The following is a 25727-nucleotide window of genomic DNA, read 5'->3' as shown; positions in this document are numbered from 1 at the left end:
AAATTTTCATTCTGGAAGTGATGTTTTACAGTTTTTCTCAGTCGCTTTTTTGCGTTTCTCACAACACCAGTGCATTTCTGCGCAACAGTTAATGCATTCCTCAAAACAGTTAGTACAAACTGCAAAACCTAGCTGATAACCTGCAAAAGCGCGGCACATGCTCAAAATGGATAGTTTATGTCAGGGTTCTGCCACTTTGGTCTTGTAAATTCTTGTTTTGGTGGCAGAGCTCTGACACTACTCCATGTCTGGTCCTGTTTCTGTCTCTGTGTGTGCGCGCGCGCGCGCCATCGTGGGTGTACGCAGAGTGTACCTCAGACGCGCGCGCTCTTGTACTAGTGTTTTTGTTTGTTCTGTCAGCAGCGCGCTGCTTTATTCTAGGCGCCTCCGTCTAGTTGGTTTCAGTTTTGGTTGGCGCTGAGATGAAGCATGCGCGTTGCTTATGTGTGAGCGCACGGTAAGGTGTTTATCTATCGTGTGCTCGTGTCTTGCGTCTCTTGTCAAAGCACGTGGCTTGTTGTTTACATTGTGGTCACGTGCTTTTGTCGTGTGCTTCAGTGTTGTGTTTGTTGTCATGAACATGCGGTTAATGAGTTCTCTCATTGGCTGCATGTTCTTGTCCTGTTAAGTGAGCGCATGGCTTGTGTTGTCTCTCTGTGTCATGCGCTCTATTGTCTTGTCCCACCCTCCTCGTTAACCCATTATTAGTTAATTGTGTTCACCTGTTTGTGTGTTAATTATCTACAGTTTATATACCCCTCACTTTTGCTGTCCTGTGCCAGTTCGTCATCACATGTCGTTGTTTGAAGTCTTGTCCTGTCGTGTTTCCAGTCCTCATCCTTGCCAGTCTGCCCAGTCCTGTTTGTATGTAAATGTATTTGTTTTGTTAATGTTTTCCCCCTCGGGGTAGTTTATTTTGCATTTTGTTTTATTTTTATTATTTAATAAAATCCCCATTTTCCTGCACTTGAGTCCTCGCTCCTTTTTACCCATTTCCCCTCACCAACCCTGACAGTTTATACCTCAAAAGCAAGTATTCTTGTCAATCAAAGTGTCAGCATCATCAAAATGAAAAGTCCTGACACCATTGTTTATGAGCAGGATAGTCAAATGGCTTTGTCATGTTTTCATTATGACAGTTCGCTCTGGACATTTTTTCAATGCTAAAAAGTCAGATGTTGGTGACACGTCCTGAAAATGCTCAAGACAGCACTGTATACTATTTGCACAGCCATTTGAAAACTACAGTAAAGTTAGACATCACTGCATTTAGTGAGGTATCTGAGTACAAGACACTGAATATGTATGTTATGCTCGTTGCAATACTCATTTATTCACAGCATTGTGCAAAAGAATAAACACACCCTTATTTACAACAAGCATAAGCTTCCTTTGGGTAAAGCTGGGCACAACTGTAAACAATATTGCAGAACATATTGGAACTGAGCCTACAACACAGGTCTGTAAATTATTCATCAAATTGTTCAATTTAGAAGACATTTTCAGAAAAATGAAGATTTTTTTTTTTTTTGTAAAATTTGCATCACAGATTTTGACAACTAGTTCAACATTTTTGTTTGTAATGACTCCAGTAATGAAATGAGGACGGTTATTTTTCTATGGAATGACTATTCAGCATTCACAAGTTTAGTTCATTTTGACTGACATGACAGAAGCAAATGATAATGTTATAAATAGCAGAGAGTTGTATGAAAGCAACGGATGCATGTCCGAAAGCATTTGCAATTAGTTGGAAGGAATGAGAAACTGCTACTAGGATGTGCACAAATGAGTAATTGTTTTGAGAAATGCATTAACTGTTGTGCAAAAGTAAAGAGTGTTGTGAGAAATGCACCAAAGCCACTGAGAAAAACTGTAATATAACCTGTGCTTATTCTGATGGTTTCCTCGTGATGGTGAAGTCGATCTCCGTGTGTAAAATGAACTGGCTAATGCTCATGCTGGAAACGGTTTTACTGTCAACCCTAACAAAATGAGATCTTCGCAAACCTAATTTGGTTTTCCATTGATTGACCGCAATCATGTGAACTGATTTCTTAAAGTGACGGTGCATCATCTGAAATACTGTGCGTGTCTGTTTCACAAAGGATACTGAAAGCTGTATCGTGCTGTTGGAAGCTAATTTAGTTGTGAGTTTGACATGTAGAGATTCTGTAACAGGGGATGTGACACTAACAACAGGGGTGCGGATCCACCCTTTGTTGGTTTATTAGCGTGGTCAGGTAAGGAGTGGTCAACACAGTGGCGTGTACAGAGACGTACACAGGTGTAACGGAGGCTAGCTAGTAAGTGCTGTGCAGGTAAACCTCACTCCTCTGACCTCTAAAGGTGCTCTAGCGACAGACACCAGAGGCTATGGTCTTTAGCCTCCTTGTTAGAGCAACCGACTCCCATGCAGAAGATCGCTAGTTTGATCCCAGCTCGGAGCGGGTCGGGCGGTGTAGGACCAGCGGGGTTACATAGGCAATTCAGAAATGTAGTCAAAGAAGCAGGCGAGTGGTCATAAGACAAGCGGCAGACAGGGACAAATAGATTAACCTCCTAGAACTTGAGTGTCCACATATGTGGACAGCACATTTTAGCTCTGTAGTGGTTAACCTCTTAAGGCCCAAGGTGTTTTTCTACATGCATTTTTTATTTCTCTTTGCTATTTGGGCTTATTGGAACCTAATTAGAATAAAAATCTAAGTATCATCTTTTGATATGATGTACTTTTAGAGAAAAATGATGTCCATTTATGTGCACTCGTGGCCTGAATTTACGTTAAACTTTTTTCCTGAATGTTTTTTAATGCATATTTAACATGTTAATTTTTTTGAACATGTTTTGACTATCAGGAAGTAAAAACTATTTTTTTTCCCAATTTGGACAGTCAAAATAGAGTTTGGGCCATTTCATATGCGGCAAAACAGTTGCAGGGTGACACTGTATGTCTGTAGCAAAATATAAAACATTCAAAGTATTTTAAATAGCGAGGCGAGGATCAAAACATAGCAAAGCAAGACAAAGGAAACGCGTTGTAATGTCACTTAACAGATAACAAGACTTAGTGACTAGAGTGAGTGTCTGTGCTGCTTAAATAGTGTGTGTAATCAGTTCTTGACAATCCTCCGGTGGTGTGTATGCAATCAGTCAGGATCAGGAACATGTGTGTGTGAGCGCAGTGCATGTATGTAGTTGCAGTCTATGAAATGGCGGATTTGTAGTCCGTTAGCGATTGGGAGTGTTTTCCAGCGATCTATGGTGTTTAGATTGCTGGTGATTGTGACTGATATGCAATGCTTTTCCTCATTATGTTAAATGTGCATAATTGTTTTTATGTGCATAACATTTTTAGTTTAAAATATTTTATTTTTATTATAAATATTGAACTTTAAATATTTAATTGATTTTATATATATATATATATATATATATATATATATATATATATATATATATATATATATATATATATATATATATTTATTTATTTATTTATTTTATTTAATTTTTTTGTAGGAATTAAGGAATTTGTTTATAAAACAAAAGGTCAATAATTGACCATATTTGGATCGGTCATGAATATTAATGAGGTGCAGCTCTCACAGACACACACACACACACACACACACGCACACACACACACACTGGGCTGGGTTGCGGGGCGAGCAGTCTCAGAAGAGAATCCCAGACTTCCTTCTCCCCAAACACTTTCTCCAGCTCCTCCGAGAGGATCTATAGGATCAGCCAGTCGAGAGACATAGTCTTTCCAGCGTGTCCTGAATCTTCCCCGAGGCCTCCTCCTAGTGGGACATGCCTGGAACACCTTCCTAGGTAGTCCGAAACAGATGCCTGAGCCACCTCAGCTGACTTCTCGATGTGGGGCAGCGACTCTACTTCAAGCTCCTCCCGGGTGACACAGCTCCTCACCCTATCCATAAGGGTGCGTCCTTCCACCCTGCGAAGGAAACTCATTTGGATGCTTGTATCCGAGATCTTGTCCTTTTGGTCATGACCCAAAGCTCATGACCATAGGTGAGAGTAGGAACGTAGATTGACCCGTAAATCGAGAGATTCTTCTTCAGCACCTTCTTCACCACAACGGACCGGTACACCAAACCCCAAGATACTTGAACTCCTCCACCAGGGGTAAGGACTTTCCTTCAACCTGGACATGGCAAACCACCTTTTTCCAATGAAGCTCCATTGTCTCTGACTTGGAGGTGCTGATTCTCATCCCATCTGTGTCACACTCGGAAGCAAACCGCCCCAGTGCATGCTGAAGGTCCATGTTCGATGAGGCCAGCAACATCGCCTGGGAATAACAGACCAAAGGCCAAAGACTGCGCATAGAAGTTCTATGCATAAAAGTTATGAAATTATATAAAATTAGAACCTAATAACCTATAATTAAACTCAAAAAAGAGACTGAAAGAGATGTATTGTGTTGTATTTTCAAGCTATAATGTCAAGGTAATCACAGTCAGGACTTAATGTCAACCTCTGCATGAATATGACAGTAGAGCTAAGTGATACATCACGATTCAGCAGTCTGCATGCGTTTGTTGAAACATATGCATCAAACTTCACAATAAACACACAAATATTAACAAAACATACAACTAAACATGCCTCTTCAGAGTGAAGCTGAATACATTTACAATCTGTATATCCTGCATTTTGCTTCCTGAGGTCTGTTCTTCGTACGTGGATTACTCGGTTAGCTGGATTTGGATATTGACGATTTGACATGATCCAGGATCGTTTCGTTCTTCAAAGCTGAAAGTATGTACCGAATTCTAATATTTTCTTACAGTACTAGTTATATACACTAGGGAAAATAGTAAATATTTTTAACTATATATATATATATATATATATATATATATATATATATATATATATATATATATATATATATATATATATATATATATATATATTATAAAGTTATAGTTATTAATAAAATATATAAAGTTATATATATTAATAAAACTTATGCAATCTGCACCCTCGAAATGAAAGGACAAAGACTGAAAGAGAAAACTTATTGATATGAACATTTTTTAGATCGCTTTAGTACAATTTGTGTATAATAGACATGCACAATATGTGACTTTTTTAAAAGCAATAATACATTTATGCAGTCATAAACATGTTTTGACAGTTAATATGTCTGTGATTTGATGCTTCACAAAAGTTGCAGACGCCTTTACCAATATGAAAATGCTTTTGTATCCAGTTATTATTTACACCGATTAAAAAACGGCTACTATAATACTACTATAATAAGGAAAATCCGCTCTAACTGTAAAACTAAATTCCTATTGATACGTGAAAGAGCCAAGCATGCAGACCACAACAATGTGTACAGTTATTGCATCTCATATTCATCAAACCGTTACTGCAAATTTGATGTAATCTTGCTCACATGCATAATTGAATATTAATCAGATGATGTCATTACGCTGCTGTGCCGTCAGCCAATCGTTGCATTGCTGATCATGATTTCGAGGATGAATAGATCTGTCCTTCACAACACACGCAGCGATCTCAGATCAGTTCATCCAGACATTCTAATCTGATTCACGAACTTGTTTGAAGAACCAAATTAGCCAGAGATCAGATATCAAGATTAAAAGATCCAGGATCTGCCAAATCATCTTAGATCATTTAAGCGAGCTACGAAGAACAGACCCCTGACGTGAGTTTGTACATGTCTTGTGTTGCTCAATAAGGCTTAGTAAGCAATCTGAGCCTCGCATTTTCAAAATAAAAGTCCTGCACACACACCTAGTTGAATAGACACGTAATGATAACTAAGAAAAAAAAAGATTGTTGTCTCACTAGAAAAGTTGTGGCTTATCAAACGCAGCCTAAGGTGTGCAAATTACTGATCCCAGAGCAACATTTTAGTCTGTGTGAGTGTTTTTTTTTTTGTTTTTTTTTTACATTTTAGTCTCTGTGTGTGTATTTTTTTAACATGTCAGTCTGTATATTGGCTAGTGATCTCCTCCTGATGACACAGCTGCTCATCAGATCCAGACGAACGACTTTAAGTACATGCAAATAATGAGGGCGTGGCCTGTGAGTCACGCAACAGTCTGCTTTGTGTTCTGATTAGCCTGTTGTCTTTGTTTTACACTCGTGGAATTTGCATAATAACAAGCAAACGTGGGTGTCAGAGGCTCACGGTGCATCCATTTCCATATACTGATCTCTTATTATTTGACTATGCCTAGATATACTCAGATTTTCTTTATAGTGCATCTGTAAAGTAGCAGAGATGTGCAGAGTGTTTGTCTGGTCTCTAATATCGGCTCAGTTGCAGATTGAATTGCTGCTGGTTTCCTGTTGAGCTCATGTTGCCGTGATTTTAACTGGATTAAGATGCAGAAAGAGCTGCCACGCGTTTCGGACACATTTGCTTTGAGTGCAGGGCCACCCTTGTAATAGGATTTCCGAATGGCTTCACTTTCTTTTGATTGTTGTTAAATGCTTTCTGCATTAGGAGTGTTCTTCCTCTCGCAGCGTTCAGCTTCAGTGATCGTCATCTCACATCTGCATTTGAGTCTTTAAGTCTAAGTGCACATGCTGAGAGAGCGACTAAATACTAAAATGATACTATTTTATTTTAAATATACTAAACAATTAAATGCTACTTTTATACTATGCTATTTTACTACTACTTTATTATATTGTATTTTATTACATTGTTATTTTTTATTTTATTTTTTATTTATAATATATTGTTTTGTTTTTATTATATACTAAAAAAGTACTAAATATTGAAATTCTACTTTTATACTGTATAGTTTTACTACTATATTATTGTATTTAATAAATTATATTATGTGTTTTATATGTATTATATTTTATTATATTTTATTTCATTATATTTTTATTTTGTTTTGCTTTTTTTAAATATACTAAATATTAAAATGCTACTTTTATACTGTACTATTTACCACTAATTTATTCTATTTTATTACATTTAATTTATTTTATTTTTTATTTATATTATGTTTTGCTTAAGTTAAGTAAGTACTAAATATTGAAATATTAGTTTTATATTAACAACTATTTTATTATATTGAGTAAATTTATATTATTTTTATTATATTTATTTTTATTATATTTTTCATTTATTTTATTTTATTTTAAATTCGCAAAATATATAAATGCTACTTTTATAATATACTATTTTACTACTCAAATAAAAAAAATGTAATAAAATATAATAATCATTACAATTTTAGATTTATTTTATTTTATTTTTTGTTTTGTTTTATTTCAATTGATTTTTATTTTATTTTAGTAAGTACTAAAAAATACTAAAATACTACCTATACTATACTATCTTACTTCTATTTTATTATATTTTTATTTCTTTTATTTTTTATTTCTTTATTTTGTTTTGATTTTAATACACATTTAAAAAGTACTAAATTTTGAAATACTATTTTTATACTATAATATTTTGCTATTTTTGATTATATTTTATTACATATTTTATTTTATTATATATATATATATATATATATATATATATATATATATATATATATATATATATATATATATATATATATATACGTAGAATTTTTGATAATACTGGTTGCCCATGCATTTGTGGAGAGTACAACCATGACAGTGTGTGTGTGTGTGCAGGATGATCAGCTCCTCTATAATGCAGGACAGCAGATGCAGGTGGTCTTCTTCTTCTTCTCTCTGTAAAGTTTCTCCTGTCAGCTCTGCAGCAGATTCATTTTTAATGTTTCATGTTAGAGTTTCAGCTTCCCAGAATAAGAGAATTAAGGCAAAAAATATCAAATAAGATCCCGCTTCTGCACCTCCTCATGCGAGACACAGATCAGAGGAACATCCACATTTGCATATTCTTTGAATACATTTGCATTCAATAACACCATTGGTTCATCTTAGACCTGCTTTCCATAATTGAAAAGTGTTTCAGTGATTCAGGCCTGCAAATCTGACTTCAGCTCACCTTCACTGAGAAACATTAGACTTATACTAACTCTATATTTCAAATCATGAAGTGATTTTAAAAAATGTTTATTATTATTATTATTATTATTATTATTATTATTATTGTTATTATTAAATTATAAAATATACAAGTATTGTGGCTGACACAGAGTGATCCATTTGCAGTATTTTTATTAAACACAGTTTAATAACAAATAGCACACAGATGTTGTGCGTGCGCAAACTCATGTCAAACACAGTACATTTAGTCATTTAGTAGACGCTTTTATCCAAAGCGAGTAGTTTATCGTCGTTACAGTAGTTTATTGTCGTTGGGCTGGCGGCAGGTAAACAGATTGAGTATGCAGGCATGGGTCAGAGGCAGGCGGCTAGTATCAGAGTCGGTAAGCAGGCTGGAGTTCAAGGCAGGCTGCGAGGATCAAAGTCGGTATTTAGGCTGAAGTACAAGGCAGGCGGCAGGCAGGACTGGGTCAGTAAACGAAGCAAGATCACAACGGGGAAAGCAGACAAGGATGAGACCGCTCAGTAGTATTTGCCGGGGCAGAACAAGACTTCGCAATGAAGCTGTGTGTTTGTGCTGCTTATAAGCGTGAGCCAAGTGATTAGGAGATGTAGTGCAGGTGTGAGTGCTAATCAGTCAATGGATGATGTAATGGTTAATAGTCCGGTGATGATGACCTCTGCTGGCCAGCGAGGGAAATGACTGGGACCGAGTCGGTGACAAGTATAATATAAATAAAAGTATATATATTAAGTAAACCTATTAGTATTTTTATTGAATTAACTTTTTAAAAAGAACAACACATGCTCGTTCTGAAAGTGTAGCCCTGTATACATTTCTGGGGATTTCGAATTATGTATCCAGAGCTACGTATGGCTGCATTTTGTCTTTAAAATTAATGCTACGAGGCGGTGTGATGCCGCTCCTTTTCGGACCAGCTGACCTTGTTCACCTCTGGTGGATTTATGTGAGAACAGCAGGCACGAATGACAATGACGAGAGAAGTTTGAGATCTGAAAAGCAAACACTGCGGCCTCTTGTAGATTCACGGAAACAAAAACTGCAAAAAAAGTAGCTCCTGGGACATATTTGGCGCTCTTCAAAAAAGTATGTGGGGTATGTCATCAGAATGAGCCTGGATTTTACAAAAAAAATATTAATCACAATTAAAATGAGAACAGAAAATAGATAAAACGTAAATTTATAAATAAAACAGTTAAAAATAAAAGTAAAAATAAGTTAGTTGATTAAATGTCATTAAATATCAAGCATAAATAATAAAATGGTGTAGCAAAACAGATATTTGTGTATTATAATAAACAAGTAAATAAAAATGATTAAATAAACAATTTTAATTAAATATAATTCTCATTATTTATTATTAGTTTAATGTAATGTAAATTCATTCATTTTCATCCCCACAGTGGAATGAACCGCCAACTAATCCAGCATATGTTTTGCACAGCGGATGCGCCTCCAGCTGCAAACCATCACTGGGAAACACCCATACACTCTCAGACACACTAAAACACTACAGACAATTTAGTTAATCAATTCCGAATAGCGCATGTGTTTGAACTGTTGGACATTTACATGTACATAATAAATAGACACAGCACACACACACATCTAAACAAACTTTTATTTTGAATGTGATTAATCTCTGCTCGGGCAAGGCAGTGGCGCAGTAGGTAGTGCTGTCGCCTCACAGCAAGAAGGTCGCTGGTTCGATCCTCGGCTCAGTTGGCGTTTCTGTGTGGAGTTTGCATGTTCTCCCTGCCTTCGCGTGGGTTGCCTCCGGGTTCTCCGGTTTCCCCCACAGTCCAAAGACATGCGGTACAGGTGAATTGGGTAGGCTAAATTGTCCTTAGTGTAAGAGTGTGTGTGTGTGAATGTGTGTGTGGATGTTTCCCAGAGATGAGTTGTGGCTGGAGGGGCATCCGCTGCGTAAAAACTTGCTGGATAAGTTGGCGGTTCATTTTGCTGTGGCGACCCCAGATTAACAAAGGGACTAAGCCGACAAGAAAATGAATAGGTGAAAAATCTCTGCCAAGCACTAGAAAATATTGATCAGTATTGTTCAGACAAGCCCAGCACGTCCTGACAGACAGTGTTCTACAGTACAGTAGTGTGTGTGTGTGTGTCCTCTTCAGGAGGCTCTGCTGGATTCATTAGGCCTCCAATTAGAGCCGTTCTGCATATTAATCAAAGCAGGAAACGACGCTGCACAGATTTCCATTGATGAGCTTTATGATGGAGCCATTAATGATCATCAGGACATCAGTCAGTCAGAAACACACTCCTGCTGCTCTCAGATCAGTCTGTTATAATGTGTTTTATCCATGTGTAAGCAGGTCTGGTTGATGTCAGAGTTATTAGCCCTCCTGGATATATTTTTCCCACAATTTTTGTTTAACGGAGAGAAGACTTTTGCAACAGATTTCTAATCATAATAGTTTTAATAACTCATTTCTAATAACTGATTTGTTTTATCTTTGCCATGATGAGAGCACATAATATTAGACTAAATATTCTTCGAGATACTAGTGTTTAGCTTAAAGTGACAATAACATGAGCTCAGGTAAACTTTAATTTTAAATTAGTGTTGATGAATTATTGGACAGATACAGTGTCAACACAGAACAGCAGGAAGAGTATTTCCAGTAATCGCATCTTTATACCAATCTGAGCCGTCAATCACCAATGACAAATGTGCATTGAGCATTTCTGCCGAGACAAATACAGAACACACAGAAACATTCAGTCCAAAGTGTGTCTCAATCCTCCAGAGGACTGTTTTCACCAGATCCCACGCTGATGTGTCCCTTTAGGAGCGTGATTTGAGGATCTCCAGCTCCAGATCTGCACCTGTCGACTTACTGTAGGTACAGCAGGCTTTCCGGTAGATATATTACGCATGAAGTAGGGATAATCTATTGCAGATTATTACACTTCTGAATGGTCAGGTGTGACATTCCAAGGTGTTTTATTCCCAGATAACAACCATCAGCTGTTTTAGTTTCTGTCAGCTTTGTGTTTTTGACTGTTTGTCTCCATCTTGTGTCTGAATAATGCGCAGGTTAGTGTATACTCCATCAGCTGTTTTCATCTGTCAGCTTTATGTTTTAGACTGTTTGGCGCCATCTTGTGTCTGAATAATGCTCAGGTTAGTGTATACTCCATCAGCTGTATTCATCTGTCAGCTTTGTGTTTTTGACTGCTTGGCGCCATCTTGTGTCTGAATAATGCGCAGGTTAGTGTATACTCCATCAGCTGTTTTAGTTTCTGTCAGCTTTGTTTTTAACTGTTTGGCGCCATCTTGTGTCTGAATAATGTGCAGGTTAGTGTATACTCCATCAGCTGTTTTAGTTTCTGTCAGCTTTATGTTTTTAACTGTTTGGCGCCATCTTGTGTCTGAATAATGTGCAGGTTAGTGTATACTCCATCAGCTGTTTTAGTTTCTGTCAGCTTTGTGTTTTTAACTGTTTGGTGCCATCTTGTGTCTGAATAATGCGCAGGTTAGTGTATACTCCATCAGCTGTTTTAGTTTCTGTCAGCTTTATGTTTTTGACTGTTTGGCGCCATCTAGTGTCTGAATAATGCTTGGGTTAGTGTATACTCCATCAGCTGTTTTTATCTGTCAGCTTTGTGTTTTTAACTGTTTGGCGCCATCTTGTGTCTGCATAATGTATAGGTTAGTGTATACTCCATCAGCTGTTTTCATTCTATTAGTTTTACCTTTAATTAAAAAACTAGTAAACCTTTACAATGTTTTTGGTTTCTATTTTTTACATTTTGTGGCCAATAGCCATGTAATAAGCAGGATAAAGTACATCCAGGACAGTTGTTTTTGCAGAATAAACCCTAAAGATATACTTGTCAGGCTTTATTCTGAGATAACAACCTCCTGGATGTTCTTTACTTGGCTTATTGCAGGACTATACAAAACCTTGATTTGAACTATTACTATTTTATTAAATATTCAATTTCACTATTTTTGCGAGCTATTACTAACAAGTTAAGTAAATTTAAAGCTTACAGAAATTAAAATGCCTTAAACAGCTAGTAGGTAACCAATGCTAACCTACTTGTATTAATATTTAGTCACAAGATTGCACCAAACAGAGAAAAAACAATATTGCATAAACATCAAGTTATATCAAGGAGATTTTTAAACATACAAACACAATGTTGAATTATTTAACAGACTTGCAGCTCGTTTGCTTAGTGTAATTAATGAACCATCAGGTTATATTTATTACCAATGTGCTGATAAATATTACCGCTCAGTACATTGGTTCATCCCTAAGATAGATAGATAGATAGATAGATAGATAGATAGATAGATAGATAGATAGATAGATAGATAGATAGATAGATAGATAGATAGATAGATAGATAGATAGATAGATAGATAGATAGATAGAACGCTAGATTGATAGACAGATAGATAGATAGATAGATAGATAGATAGATAGATAGATAGATAGATAGATAGATAGATAGATAGATAGATAGATAGATAGATAGATAGATAGATAGATAGATAGATAGATAGATAGATAGATAGATAGATAGATAGATAGATAGATAGATAGATAGATAGATAGATAGATAGATATTATTTATAGATGATATTGGATATTAATTTTTAAATCTTACAGAGCCCGTTGATTCTTGAGCTCAAAAACGAAATAATGCTACAATATTTTTGCCTGTATATTTTCACAGCACCAGCAATGGCACGAAGTTTAGTGAAAGGCCACTGCAAAGTCAGACATTCAAAGCAACAAAAGCGAGGGAAATGTCTTGTGAAGTGCTGGAGGGATTTATGGTGGGTAACAGTGTTCCGCAGTAACAGATGGATGTTCATGCAGGCTGCGTCCAATGTTTCCCAACTGCTAAATGGGAAGAGTAACGAGGAAAAGCGCTGTTAATTAATGACTTCATGTCCAGATTTGAAGGCTGGGTTTTGCTTGAAGTGCTGCTGTCTTGACGGTCTCTGTTTAGATGCCATGTTTGCTCTGCATTTGCAGATAGAGTCTACACTGAGATTCTATGTTGTAACTTAAAAAAACAGGATGCTTCTCACTTTAGAGTTTATTATTAGCTTTAGCAAGCTACTTTCCATCAAATACCGTTGTGTTGAATGCAAAAGAGTAATTCTCGCATTCTTGTAGAGGTTTATCCTAGTAAATCACTGAGAATTCAGAACATGCTTCTTCACATTTAATTACTGAATTTCTGTACATCATTACTGTTGGACTAGAAGAACTAAATATTGCAGTTTTTTCAATATCGTGCAACCCTACTTTCATCTGTTTCCGTCATCCTCCAGTGTTTATTAGTTTCTTCACGATCCACAAATGACGTTATTACTGTGAAGCTCTCCGAATGCAAAGCTTACAGGCCCATTAGACTCACAGATGGATTAAAACATGCGTCAGGATGAAGAATTAAACTGAAGGTGTCGCCGAGCCAAATAGTAACCCGAGTCTCTGCTCAATAATTCACAATACAGACGCCTTCACCAAACACTGCTGCTTTACAACAGACCACAGGCTCTTGTTTCCACACAGGCCAGCGCTCAGTCATTGCTTATTCTTGTTTACAGCGAGTGCTTCACATGCCTTAAACACCTGTATTATCATTGTTTTTGAATATGACTGTGATGTTTTTAAATTCAGGGTTTTTTTGGGGGTGAAAAAATAAGTTTGAAAGATTTTAAGGGGGTGGCACGGTGGCTCAGTGGTTAGCACTGTGGCCTCACAGCAAGAAGGTCGCTGGTTCGAGCCTCGGCTGGGTCAGTTGGCATTTCTGTGTGGAGTTTGCATGTTCTCCTAGTGTTGGCGTGGGTTTCCTCCGGGTGCTCCGGTTTTCCTCACAGTCCAAACACATGCGCTATAGCTGAATTAAAGTGTGTATGGGTGTTTCCCAGTACTGGGTTGCAGCTGGAAGGGCATCCGCTGTGTAAAACATATTGTAATGTGATGGGGGTGCTGACAAAGGACTGCAGATCCAAATGCAGGTTTAATAACAAGAATGGTCAGGCAAGCAACATTCAACACAGGGGCAAACAGATGTAGACAGAAAATCCAGAGTCGTGCTTAGTAAACAGGCGGATGGTCAAAGGCAGGCAGCAGACAGGAATAAACAACAAAACAGGGCAAGGGTCTAACATGGCCAGACAAGAAAAATGCATCATAATGTTCCCAATACAGCTAAACAAGACTCAGCACTGATGCGTGTGTGTGTGTGTGTGTGTGTGTGTGTGTGTGCTGTATAAATAGAGCTATTAATCAGTCAGTAATCATCCTCTTTGTGTGTTTGTGTGTGTATGTCGCATGACTGCATATGTAGTGCCCATTATAGGGGATTTGTAGTTTTTTTAGCAGTCCGCATGTTTACCAGGCAACCATTAGATTGTTGGTGATTGTGACACATATGTTGGAGTAGTTGGCGGTTCATTCTTCTGTGGCGACCCTTAATGAATAAGTGGCTAAGTCGAAGGAAAATGAATGAATGAAAAAGCAAAGGGTGAGTAATTAATGACAGAATTGTAATTTTTGATTGAACTATGCCTTAAATGTGTGATTCACTGAATCATTCACTCAAATGATTGGTTCAAAGCAGCTGATTTGTTCATAAATTAAGCTGGCGCATTTCATTTTTGACACTTTGCTTTTTAAAAATTAAATTCATAAAATTTGAAACATTTTAACCCTTTAAATTACAGTTTGTTTACATAATGTCACTGTTAAAATATTTTATAAATAAAAACAACTGTAAAATTGAAAGAAATAAAAAAATTAAGCTGGCGAATCTCTTAATTATTGACTGAAATTATTTGTTCCAACTCTCTGATGAACTGATCCATTCATTAATTTCCCTTCAGCTTTCCAGAGGAAATCCCCGGCAACACTGGGAGAACATGCAAACTCCACACAAATACGCCAACTGACCCCGCAAAGGCTCGAACCAGCGACTTTCTTGCTGTGAGGCGAATGTGCTACCCACTGTGCCATCATACACCCAGATGTAATTTTTAATATTATAAAAGCCAGATTTCCCAGAGATGGGTTGTGGCTGGAAGGGCATCTGCTGCGTAAAAACGTGCTTTATAAGTTGGCGGTTCATTCCGCTGTGGCGACCCTGGATTAATGGATTGGACCCTGGATTGGTTGGTTGGATGTGAAGGGGGAGTGTTGTGAGCGTGGAGCATTTGGGGGGGGATTCTGGGAGTTTTCTGGGAGATCTGAAATATGGGAGACTCCAGGGAAAACGGGAGTGTGTGTGTGTGTGTGTGTGTGTGTGTGTGTGTGTGTGTGTGTGTGTGTGTGTGTGTGTGTGTGTGTGTGTGTGTGTGTGTGTTGTCTAACTGGTATCCTGTGTGTGTTTTGATAGAGCGCAGCAGCGGCTCCAAGTCCTGTTCTTGGAAACATGCAGCCAGGAGAAGGGATGCCAGTCGGCCCTGTTCCTCCAGGCTTCTTTCAGGTACACACACACACACACACACACACACAAACACACATTTGCATAAACCAACATTTGTAAAACACGAACTCTTTCATGAATCTGCAAATGTGCACCAGAACAGCTTTACAAATGATTGACACACAACTACACACAAGTGATGAATGAGCGTGAGTGTGTGTGTGTGTGTGTGTGTAGCTCAGCAGCTGTTTCTGAGCAGTCCTGCATCCTCCGTCCTCTTCTGTGCTGTAATTGGTTTGATTAAGAGCGTCAGGATTCCAGCAGAACCAGCGACTGAATCCCTGCCGATCGCTAATGCTGCGCGGCTAATGGAAACAGAAGCTAAGCAGATCAAATCATCGTTCTTAAGTGGCTCGACAAAGACTCATCTGCCTCCCGCCGCGTCTGTCTTAGTTATCAACATTTCATTTTACTCTGTAAACTCGTATCCACACGTTCACACACTGAAAACAATGACTCACTGGAGTTACTCTAGTTTTTAAGGTAAGTAGTTGCAAACAATTTGTATGGGCTGAATTTAAGCAAATTAAGTTCAACATTACTACATCATAGCTTTGCGCGAAGTGAAGAGCGTGGGGGGGGGGGGGCAATGGGGGTTTGGGTGCACGAAGTGAAGAGCAGGGAGGGGGTATAGGGAGTCATGTGCGTTGGGTTTGGTGCATGAACATGCACCAGGTTCCAGGCCGGACTGTACCAAAAAGCTGAGCAGCGGGGGGGTTGGTGGAATTCCAGGAGTTTTCCAGGAGACAGAACAATATGGGAGATGGGTCTGAAATACAGGAGATAGAGGTCTGCAAATTTCTGAATAAAGCGCGGGAGCGGTCGGTAACTGGTTTTATTTTGGACGGGAGCGGGCAGTCTAGCAATATCGCTCCTGACTCCCGAGCGAGCGAGCACGCGTATGTATGTGTGTGAACGAGACAGTGTGATGCTGCTTAGCTGTGTGTGTGTGTGTGTGTGTGTGTGTGCGTGAATGAGAGAGAGAGCTTTGTCTGCGTGTCTGCTTGATGTGTGTGTGTGTGTGTGTGTGTGTGTGTGTGTGTGTTTATACAGACAGCTTGCTAAAGGCTGTCTAGGCTCTGTAAAGCTGGGTGGTTTTCGGTTTTGTTCTCAACCGCGGCAGGTAGAAAACGGGGTGGATTGGGCAGCAGGACAACAAATGCTGGATATAAGCGGTAGCGGTCAGGTTCGGGCTAAAAACTGGCGGGAGCGAGATTCAAAATTTAGTCCCGTGCAGATCTCTAACGGGATACTCCCGGGAAAATCAGGACTGTTTGCAGGTATGTACTACCCTTTAAAACCCAACTGTATGAGCGCCGTCTTGATGTGGGCATGCTCAGCATGCGCAACCTTGTCCAGCTGTTTTCGTTCTCAGCGATGCAGTCTAGTGTTTCGGTTTCAGTTGGCACTGCGATCGGAAACATGCATGCGGCCGTTTTTTTTTCCTATATTGTGGTACATTTCCTAGAGAAACGGTATATTAAATTAAAAAACAGTGGGCGTGGCTTGTTTTTTTTACTGCGAGCTGATTGGATGTAGTAAAGTGGCCGTTTCATTCAGAAGGACCTGGAAAAGGGTTTGGGGAGAGTTATCACAGCCTAACAGAGACCTCCTGCTCAACATTTCTGTTTGCTTTCAAAAACTGACCGCTGGAGGGGCGTGGTTTAGTACGTTAACCACACCCATAACCTCAGACTGACCTGATCTGAGAATTGAACTGAAAACAAACAGGAAGTGCATTTTCAGACTTCCATTAGAAATTACAAGAGCAAACTATTATCTTAATGACCTGCGCAGATGAATTGTTCAGCGCAAAACTAGCCATGCGAGCTAACAAAATCAATATGCTTAGTTTTGATTTCATGTGAACTTTAAAGTGTGTGTGCTGCCTGCTTAGACTGCTGCGAGCGCACATGAGCTGAGCTGAGATGGAGTTGAGAGGAATCCATGCGAACGAGAGCAGAAGAGCAGCGGATGCATTATTTAAAGCCGCTTCATCCGCATTCGCTCGGTTCCAGCCTCACATCTTCAACTTTCTCTTCTCCAAGAACAGCGAGGCGCGTCGTTTCTCACTCAGAGATGCTTTCGTCCCCAGAGACGCCCGTAAAAATGTGTTCTCGAAGCAACACCTAATCCCCAGCTGGCCCTCGCCCTCCAGTGCCCGTGGCTGACTGCGTGACCTCGTGCCACTTTTGCTTTTGGAGACAGACAGTGCATCTTTATTGAAGATGGAGTGCATGGAATATTCCCTTGAGTGTGTTTGTCTGAAAATTTTCAAAGCTCATAGACTCCAGACCAAGGTTATTTCTGACACAGGCTCATTGGGAATATGTGCCCAGGGCTACAGTTTTAAAAACCATGAAATATATACCCAGGGCTTCATTTTTGAGAACTGAGAAATATATGCTCAGGGCTATGTCTGGCTGCACGTTATGTGTATAAAATAAACAATAGACAATAGATTATACACACACACACACACACACACACAGTTGAAGTCAGAATTAGCCCCCTGTTTATTTTTTTCTGGTTAACAGAGAGAAGATTTTTTCAACACATTTCTAAACACAATAGTTTCAGTAACATTTAAAGGCTTAACTAGGTTAATTAGATTAACTAGGCAGGTTAGGGTAATTAGGCAAGTTATTGTATAATGATGGTTTGTTCTGTAGACTATTGAAAACAAAGATAGCTTAAAGGGGCTAACAGTTTTGACCTTAAAATGGTGTTTAAAAATTTTAAAACTGCTTTTATTCTAGCCAAAATAAAACAAATAAGACTTTCTCCAGAAGAAAAAATATTATCAGACATACAGTGAAAATTTCCTTGCCCTGTCAAACATCATTTGGGAAATATATTTAAAAATAATAATAATTCAAAGGGAGGCTAATAATTCTGACCTCAACTGTATATACAGTGCTCAGTATAACTGAGTACAGCCCATTTTGAAAATGAATATTTGTCTCCATTTCTTAATGAATATATACAGTGTATTTTAGTGCATTGAAACAAAACAGATTTTTTTTAAAAGAAATTGAAAGAGAATACATTTAAATTCAAACAAAATATTGTGAAAAAAATTACAACCTACAAAATTTCAGCTAATTTTTGCTTCTCTTCATTTTTCCTCTTTTTTAAATTCCAGCGCTTTTATGAATTTACCGGTAAAGTCGTACCAGAAATTTTCTGGATATTTACTAGTATCACTGTGTGAAAGGGACTATTGCTTTACAATGCCCTTGTTGGGTGAACATTAGCCGGTGGGGGAGTGTCTTGTCGAATTATTCATGACCATAGTCACTCCCACGCATTCAGCTGAGATGACCTAAAAATAGACTTTACAGATTGTAATTCATTGTAATGTTTTCTTTGAATGAGAGAACAGAATAATTTTTACATAATTGGGAAATACTTTAGCATACAAGACTGGTTACTCAAAAGTCTTGTTCAAGCACATTCAGAGTGTTTTTTGGACCTTATTTCAGCTACATTTTTTCCTCCAAAACCTACTAACCATGCATAATATGTTTGTTTGTTTTTAAATGCAATCATGTACATCAATTTTTCTCACACATTATTGTAGCGCAATTTGTGCTGAATAAAAAAAAACATGTTGGCCAGTACTATGTAATAAGTAGCTGAAATAAGCACAAATGTCCAGGCATGTCAAAACATCTCAGGAGCGCCAAAATCACCTCTGACCCCGGAGGGTTAAAGTTAATGAAGGCAGGTTAGTTGTAATTCAAAGTCATCATGAAGTGATGTCACTGTTTTTCTCTGATCTTTGTCAAACTTTATGAAACTGAATGGAGGATGGTGATTGGATGATCAGTTTCAGAGGCGGAGCATCTTTTGATGAAGAAGTAGGAACAGTATTAATAGAGTGAATCATGACAAGAATCAGTTTGTATGTGTGTATCTATCTTATAGTTTGAAAGTGTGTTTCTCATAAGTGTGTGTGTGTGTGTGTGTGTGTGTGTGTGTGTGTGCGTGTGTGTGTGTGTGTGTGTCAGCTAAAGATCAGTCTTTGTGCCTTTAATCTTCAGACTCAGGTGGTGTGAAGAAACTCTCAGATCCCTCAGGGTTCTGAATGCACACACTGAGAGCACAGATCTGTGTGTGTGTGTGTGTGTGTGTCTGTGTGTGCTTGCGCGTGTGTGTGCATGCGTGCGTGTGCACACTACCACTACCCTGCATATGTAATTATGTTAGTGTGTTGAAACCAGAAGTTTACATACACTCTAAGAAAAGGAGCATAACCATTTTTTTAAATGTCTGATGGTAAATCATACCAAACCTTTACTGTTTTAGGTCCGTTAGGATTGCCTAAATGATTTACATTTGCTAAATGCCAAAATAATGAGAGAATTTTTTATTAATTTCTAGATAGTCAAAAGTTTACACACATTACCTTGATGTGTTTTTTTTAGCTTTGATTTTAAACTGTATAACTTTGGTCAAATGTTTTGAGTATTTTGGAGTTTTGGCCGGTTCCTCCTGACAGAATTGGTGTAACTGAGTCAGATTTGTTGGCTGTCTTGCTCACACAAGCTTTTTCAACTCTGCCCACAAATTTTCCATAGGATTGACATCAGGGCTTTGTGATGGCCACTCCAAAACATTCACTCTGTTGTCCTTAAAGCACATTTAACTAATTTGGCAGTGTGCTTAGGGTCATGGTCTGTCTGGAAGACCCATTTGTGGCCAAGTTTTAATGTCCTGGCTGATGTCTTGAGATGTTGCTTCAGTATTTCTCCATCATGTTCTTTCTTCATGATGCCATCTATGCTGTGAAGTGGACCAGTCCCTCCTGCAGCAAAACAGCCCCACAACATGATGCTGCCGCCCCCATACTTCACAGTTGGGATGGTGTTCCTAGGCTTGTGAGCTTTCCTCTCTGTCCTCCAAATGTACCACTGGTCATTATGGCCAAACAGTTCAATCTTAGCTCCATCAGAGCACAGGACATGTCTCCAAACATTAGTCTTTTTCCCAGTGTAATTTAGCAAATTTTACCTGGCTTTTGTGTTGATTCTGGCTTGTTGATTCTCCATGCTGTCACACAAGGAAGCAGTGTGTTTGAGCTTTTCCATCAATACTATTATACAGTTGTGCCTCTAATTAACTCAAATGTTGTCATTCAGCCAATCAGAAACTTCCAAAACCATGACATCATCATCTGAGCTTTTCCAGAGGCAGAATAATCTGATTGTGTGTAAACTTGACTTTCAAGAAAAGTTATAACAATTTCTCAACAAATATCTCTCTCATTATTCTGCTATTAAGCTGAACAGAAACTAATATGACAATCCTGACTTGCCTAAAAGAGAAAACGTGTAGTCACATTAACATCTGACCTTTTTAAAAAATGGTTATGTGCCTTTTTATACAGTGTGTGTAATCTTCTGCTTTTAACTGTATATGCTCGTATAAGGGCATGTGTGTGTGTGTGTGTATTTATGTGTAACACACACACATCAAAATTCACAAACTTTACTCTTGGCATTCAGTGCTGCCTTAAACTGCCGTGTGTTTAATCCATGATCAGAATGTGTGTGTGTGTTAATTGATAAATAAAATCATAACACACACACGCAACATTCTACATAAAGCATCTGCCGTCAGCATTGCAGGATTGTTGAGGCTTTAATGATGGAAATATTACAGCATCTCAAAGTTTTCCAGCAGATCTGTGTTTGTCGGAGTGAATCAGCCTGTATTCTGATTCCAGCAGATCAGACAGAGAAGTTTGGTGTAATACTGCCACCCGGAGGACACCAAACACCAGAACAGCCATTCATTCGGCGTAGTGCCTTATTTATTAGCCACAGTGGAATGAACCGCCAACTATTCCAGCATATGTTTTATGCAGCAGATGCCCTTTCAGCTGCAACCCAGCACTGGGAAACACCCATACACACTCATTCTCTCACACACATACACTACGGCCAATTTAGTTAATCAATTCCCTTATAGCACATGTGTTTGGACTGTGGGGGAAACCGGAGCACCTGGAGGAAACCCACACCAACAACTGTTCCAGCTGGCACTCGAACTAGCGACCTTCCCAGCAAACAATTTTGTGTTTAATAGACGTATAATAGACATGTAAACGTAGACAGCTTGGCTAAAACAAGGCTAAACTTGGGCTGTCAGTGAAAATCTTATAGACATAGCCAAAAACTAGACTAGTCATCAAATAGACTGACTTTATATGTGTAGTTATTCATTTCTGTATTTGATGACTAGTCTAGTTTTGGGCTTTGTCTGTAAGATTTTCTTGTAGACTCTATTAGATTTTCACTAACAGCCCAAATTTAGCCCTGTTTTAGCCAAGACGACTATGTTTAGATGACTATTTGATGTCTATTAGGCATCTTTTAAATATAAAAAATGCTTGCTGGATTCTTGTTGTGAGGTCACAGTGCTAACCACTGAGCCACCGTGCCGCCCAACACCAGAACACTAAACATTAAACCTTCTTACTTTACTGGCCTTTATTAATTTTAGCTCAACATATATGTCATTTTATTTATTTATTTATTTGTTTGTTTATTTTTGTTATTTTATTTGTTATTTATTTACTTATTTATTCATTTATTTATTATTTCTTTCTTATTTTTTTATTTATTTATTTATTTATTTTAATTTTGTATTTATGTATTTGTTCATTTTTAATTTTTCTTATTTCTTATTTATTTTTTAATTATTCATGTAGTATTTATTTATTTGTTTGTTTTTTATTTTCCATATTTTTATTCATTTATTTGTTTATTTATTCACTTGTTTGTTTTTTATTTTTCTTATATTTTTCTTTATTTCTTTATTCACTTACTTTGTATTTATTTATTTATTTATTTGTTAGTTTTTAGTTTTTCTTATTTTTAATTAATTCATTTGTTTGTTTGTTTGCTTGTTTATTTATTTTGTATTTATTTATTTATTTGTTTGTTTTTTATTTTTTATTATTTATCTATTTATTTGTGTTTATTTATTTATTTATTTATTTGTTTTTATTTTTTTATTTTGTATTTATTTATTTATTTTGTATTTATTTATTTATTTTGTATTTATTTATTTGGATATATTTTTAATTTATTTTGTATTTATTTATTATTATTATTTTTCTTATTTTTATTTATTAGTTTGTTTATTTATTTATTTAATATTTATTTATTTATTTATTTATTTATTTTATTTGTATTTTTTTATTTAATTATTAGTTTTATTTTTAACCTTATGAAGCCAGCTTATCAAATTAACAATATTCCATTAGCATTTTTGGCACTTACTTTGTGCTACTTATATTACACAGTATTATATAATTTATACTTTAATGAAATAAATGTTCAACTAAAGAGCCCCTATTATGGATTTTTGAAAATGTGTACACTGCACTGAGTGAATGAAACCATCCAGCTGAAGGTTAAATCTAAAAGTGCACTGTGTTTAAAACAATTAATTCTTAATGAAATAGTCGACTCAGAGTCAAAACAATCGGATTTGGAGTTCGGATCTTTGGCCTGATTGCAATGATGTCAATATGGTACATTACCAAATATGAATTGCCGTATTCAGTAAAATGAGAATGCACCTTTCCCGTTAGACACTAGCGGAGCGTGAGCAACTGATCATGATGCGAATATGACAATCACTGACAGATTGAGATTTGGCTGTGGGGAATAAAGGGTTAAAGTTCATTTTCACAACAATACCACAGTATAGCCAACCGTGTGCAGTGTTTGTTCCTGTCATATTTCTGATGATTGATACAATACCCTATGCTGCTGCTGGCCGTTTGCAGTTATAGGAGCGACAGAGACTATGGGACTTTGTCAGACTTTCACAGGGACTTTTTCAGTACCTTTTACAGTTAATATGGACCAGTTTCTTCTGGATCATAACATGTGTGTGCCATTAAAATTGTTGCCTTGTTTTATGTAGTTTTCAAAATATGTATTTAACTGTGTTATATCTTGTAATCGCTCCACGTGGCTTGTAATTACATGTCTATTATAGATCAGTGCTTGAACTGGATCTCTCAGGTTACATTTTTATGGGTTATTCACATATTGCGTCCGAAACCAAGTTGAAAATGTGACGCGTGCTTCTTCCTTTACCGATTTAAATGCGTTTCAGAACGGATCATGAGTTCTGCTGTTTGTCTTTGCTATGGCATCAGCTGTTTCTTATGAGCCCGACTGTGTGGATTAGTACTGAATGTGTGTTTTTGATATTACTTGGGGTTAGGGTTAAGAGTCGAGTAATATTCAGGTAGTTTAACTGCATTGCTTTAGTGCGTTCTGCATTAGGTCGCTGAAGGTCGTTGGTTCGAGTCCCGGCTGGGTCAGTTGACGTTTCTATGTGGAGTTTGCATGTTCTCACCGTGTTGTTGTGGGTTTCCTCCGGGTGCTCCGGTTTCCCCCACAGCCCAAACACATGCGCTTTAGCTGAATTGATGAACTGAATTGCCCATAGCGTATGAGTGTGTGTGTGAATGTGAGAGTGTATGTGTGTTTTCCAGTACTGGGTTGTGGCTGGAAGGGCATCAACTGCATAAAACCAATGCAGGAATAGTTGTTGGTTCATTCCGCTGTGCGACCCCTATTAGATAAGTGACTAAGCTGACAATAAACAAGTATATCAGCTGAATTTCAGTATGTCAGTGGTGATGTCATGCTCTGATTCACCTACACTTTGTTTCATCTATTATGGAGACGCCGGGTCGAGATGTGCTCAGATTCAGCCTTAAGCAGATCACCTTCTGTCTGCCTTTTTGCCAAAACCTTTGTGAGAGATAAACGATTGCGCTGTGTGTTATTTTTGGAAGCTTAAGCCATGAATTATGCAGTGGACAGATATTAGATTAGATGAAGGGTCTGTTCTGTTTTATTCTGGCTTTTAGATATTAGATGTGGGCAGGTATTCATAAAACAGCAGAGTCTGGAGCTGATCTGGAGTTTGGACATACAGTTGAAGTCAGAATTATTCGCCCCCATTTAATTTTTTTTTCTTTTTTAAATATTTCCCAAATGATGTTTAACAGATTGAGGAAATGTTCACAGTATGTCTGATAATATTTTTTCTTCTGGAGAAAGTCTTATCTGTTTTATTTTGGCTAGAATAAAAGCAGTTTTTAATTTTTTATACACCATTTTAAGGTCAAAACTATTAGCCCCTTAAAGCTATATATTTTTTCGATAGTCTACAGAACAAACCATCATTATCAGGGTTCAACGCTAAGGATTTTTTTTATTGGTCCGATCGGGCCAATGGTTTAATTTTTTACTTGCCCTGCCAAAATTTTCACTGGCCCCATATATTAAATAATGTGTTAAAAATAATGTTTATAATTATTACAATTTTAAAAATTATTTAAATAATATTTTTTAAATGTATAATGAGCAAAATTATGTGTTAACAAAGCAAAAAGAGAATGGAAAATGTGAAAGTATTTTATTTCTGTTCGAAATTATTTAACAAAAGGTGGCCCAAATCGGGCCAGTAATGATCCAGTCTACTGTCCCAGGCGTCTCTCACACTGGCCCCGGGCAATCGGGCAGTCCTTAGTGTTGAGCCCTGATTATACAATAGCTTGCCTAATTATCCTAACCTGCCTAGTTAACCTAATTAACCTAGTTAAGAGTTTAAGCTGTATAGAAGTGTCATGAAGAATATCTAGTCAAATATTATTTACTGTCATCATGGCAAAGTTAAAGTAAATCAGTTATTAGAGATGAGTTATTAAAACTATTATGATTAGAAATGGGCGACGCTTTCTTCTAAAAATTGAACCGTGTCCTTTAGTGGCACTGTTTGGACTCAATCCTATAAATGTATCGCTATCATCTTTGCAGTTAAATGTATTAGCCTTCGCTTATTATTTGCTATAAAAATTATCTTATTGAACTGAAAAAAACTTCTCCGTCAAGCTACCTTCATTGGATGAATGACCTGTTACAGTTCACTGAAATAGAAAAAATTTGATTCACAATCAATGGCAAAACAGAGGATTTCTAAACAGCTTGGCAAGCTTTTCTGTTGTGTTTTAAAAAATAGATTTATATATCCCGTCTTGCATATTTAACCCTGTCTGTCAGTCTTCTTTCTTCTTTTTTTCCTCTCTTCCTTTTAAATGATGCATACTTATCTTAGAGTGTATTAGGAAAAGAAATTGTCTGATATTTTATTATTATTGTTATTAATATTATTATTATTA

General features: G+C 37.3%; 1 protein-coding gene across 2 annotated transcripts in view; it reads left to right on the top strand.

The window, feature by feature from the left end:
- ssbp2b (single stranded DNA binding protein 2b) overlaps window positions 1-25727 on the top strand; it is a 102224-nt gene that overhangs the window by 49123 nt on the left and 27374 nt on the right. For both annotated transcript variants that reach the window (XM_087271470.1, XM_087271471.1), the window contains exon 5: window positions 15419-15508. In XM_087271470.1, the coding sequence (XP_087127596.1) occupies window positions 15419-15508 (90 nt within the window). The remainder of the gene's footprint in view (window positions 1-15418; window positions 15509-25727) is intronic.

Source organism: Danio rerio, chromosome 10, assembly GCF_052040795.2.
Source record: "Danio rerio strain M-AB ecotype USA chromosome 10, GRCz13ab, whole genome shotgun sequence".
Lineage (NCBI taxonomy): Eukaryota > Metazoa > Chordata > Actinopteri > Cypriniformes > Danionidae > Danio > Danio rerio.
Note: the sequence above shows the minus strand (reverse complement) of the source record. Positions and strands in the feature narration are given on the sequence as shown.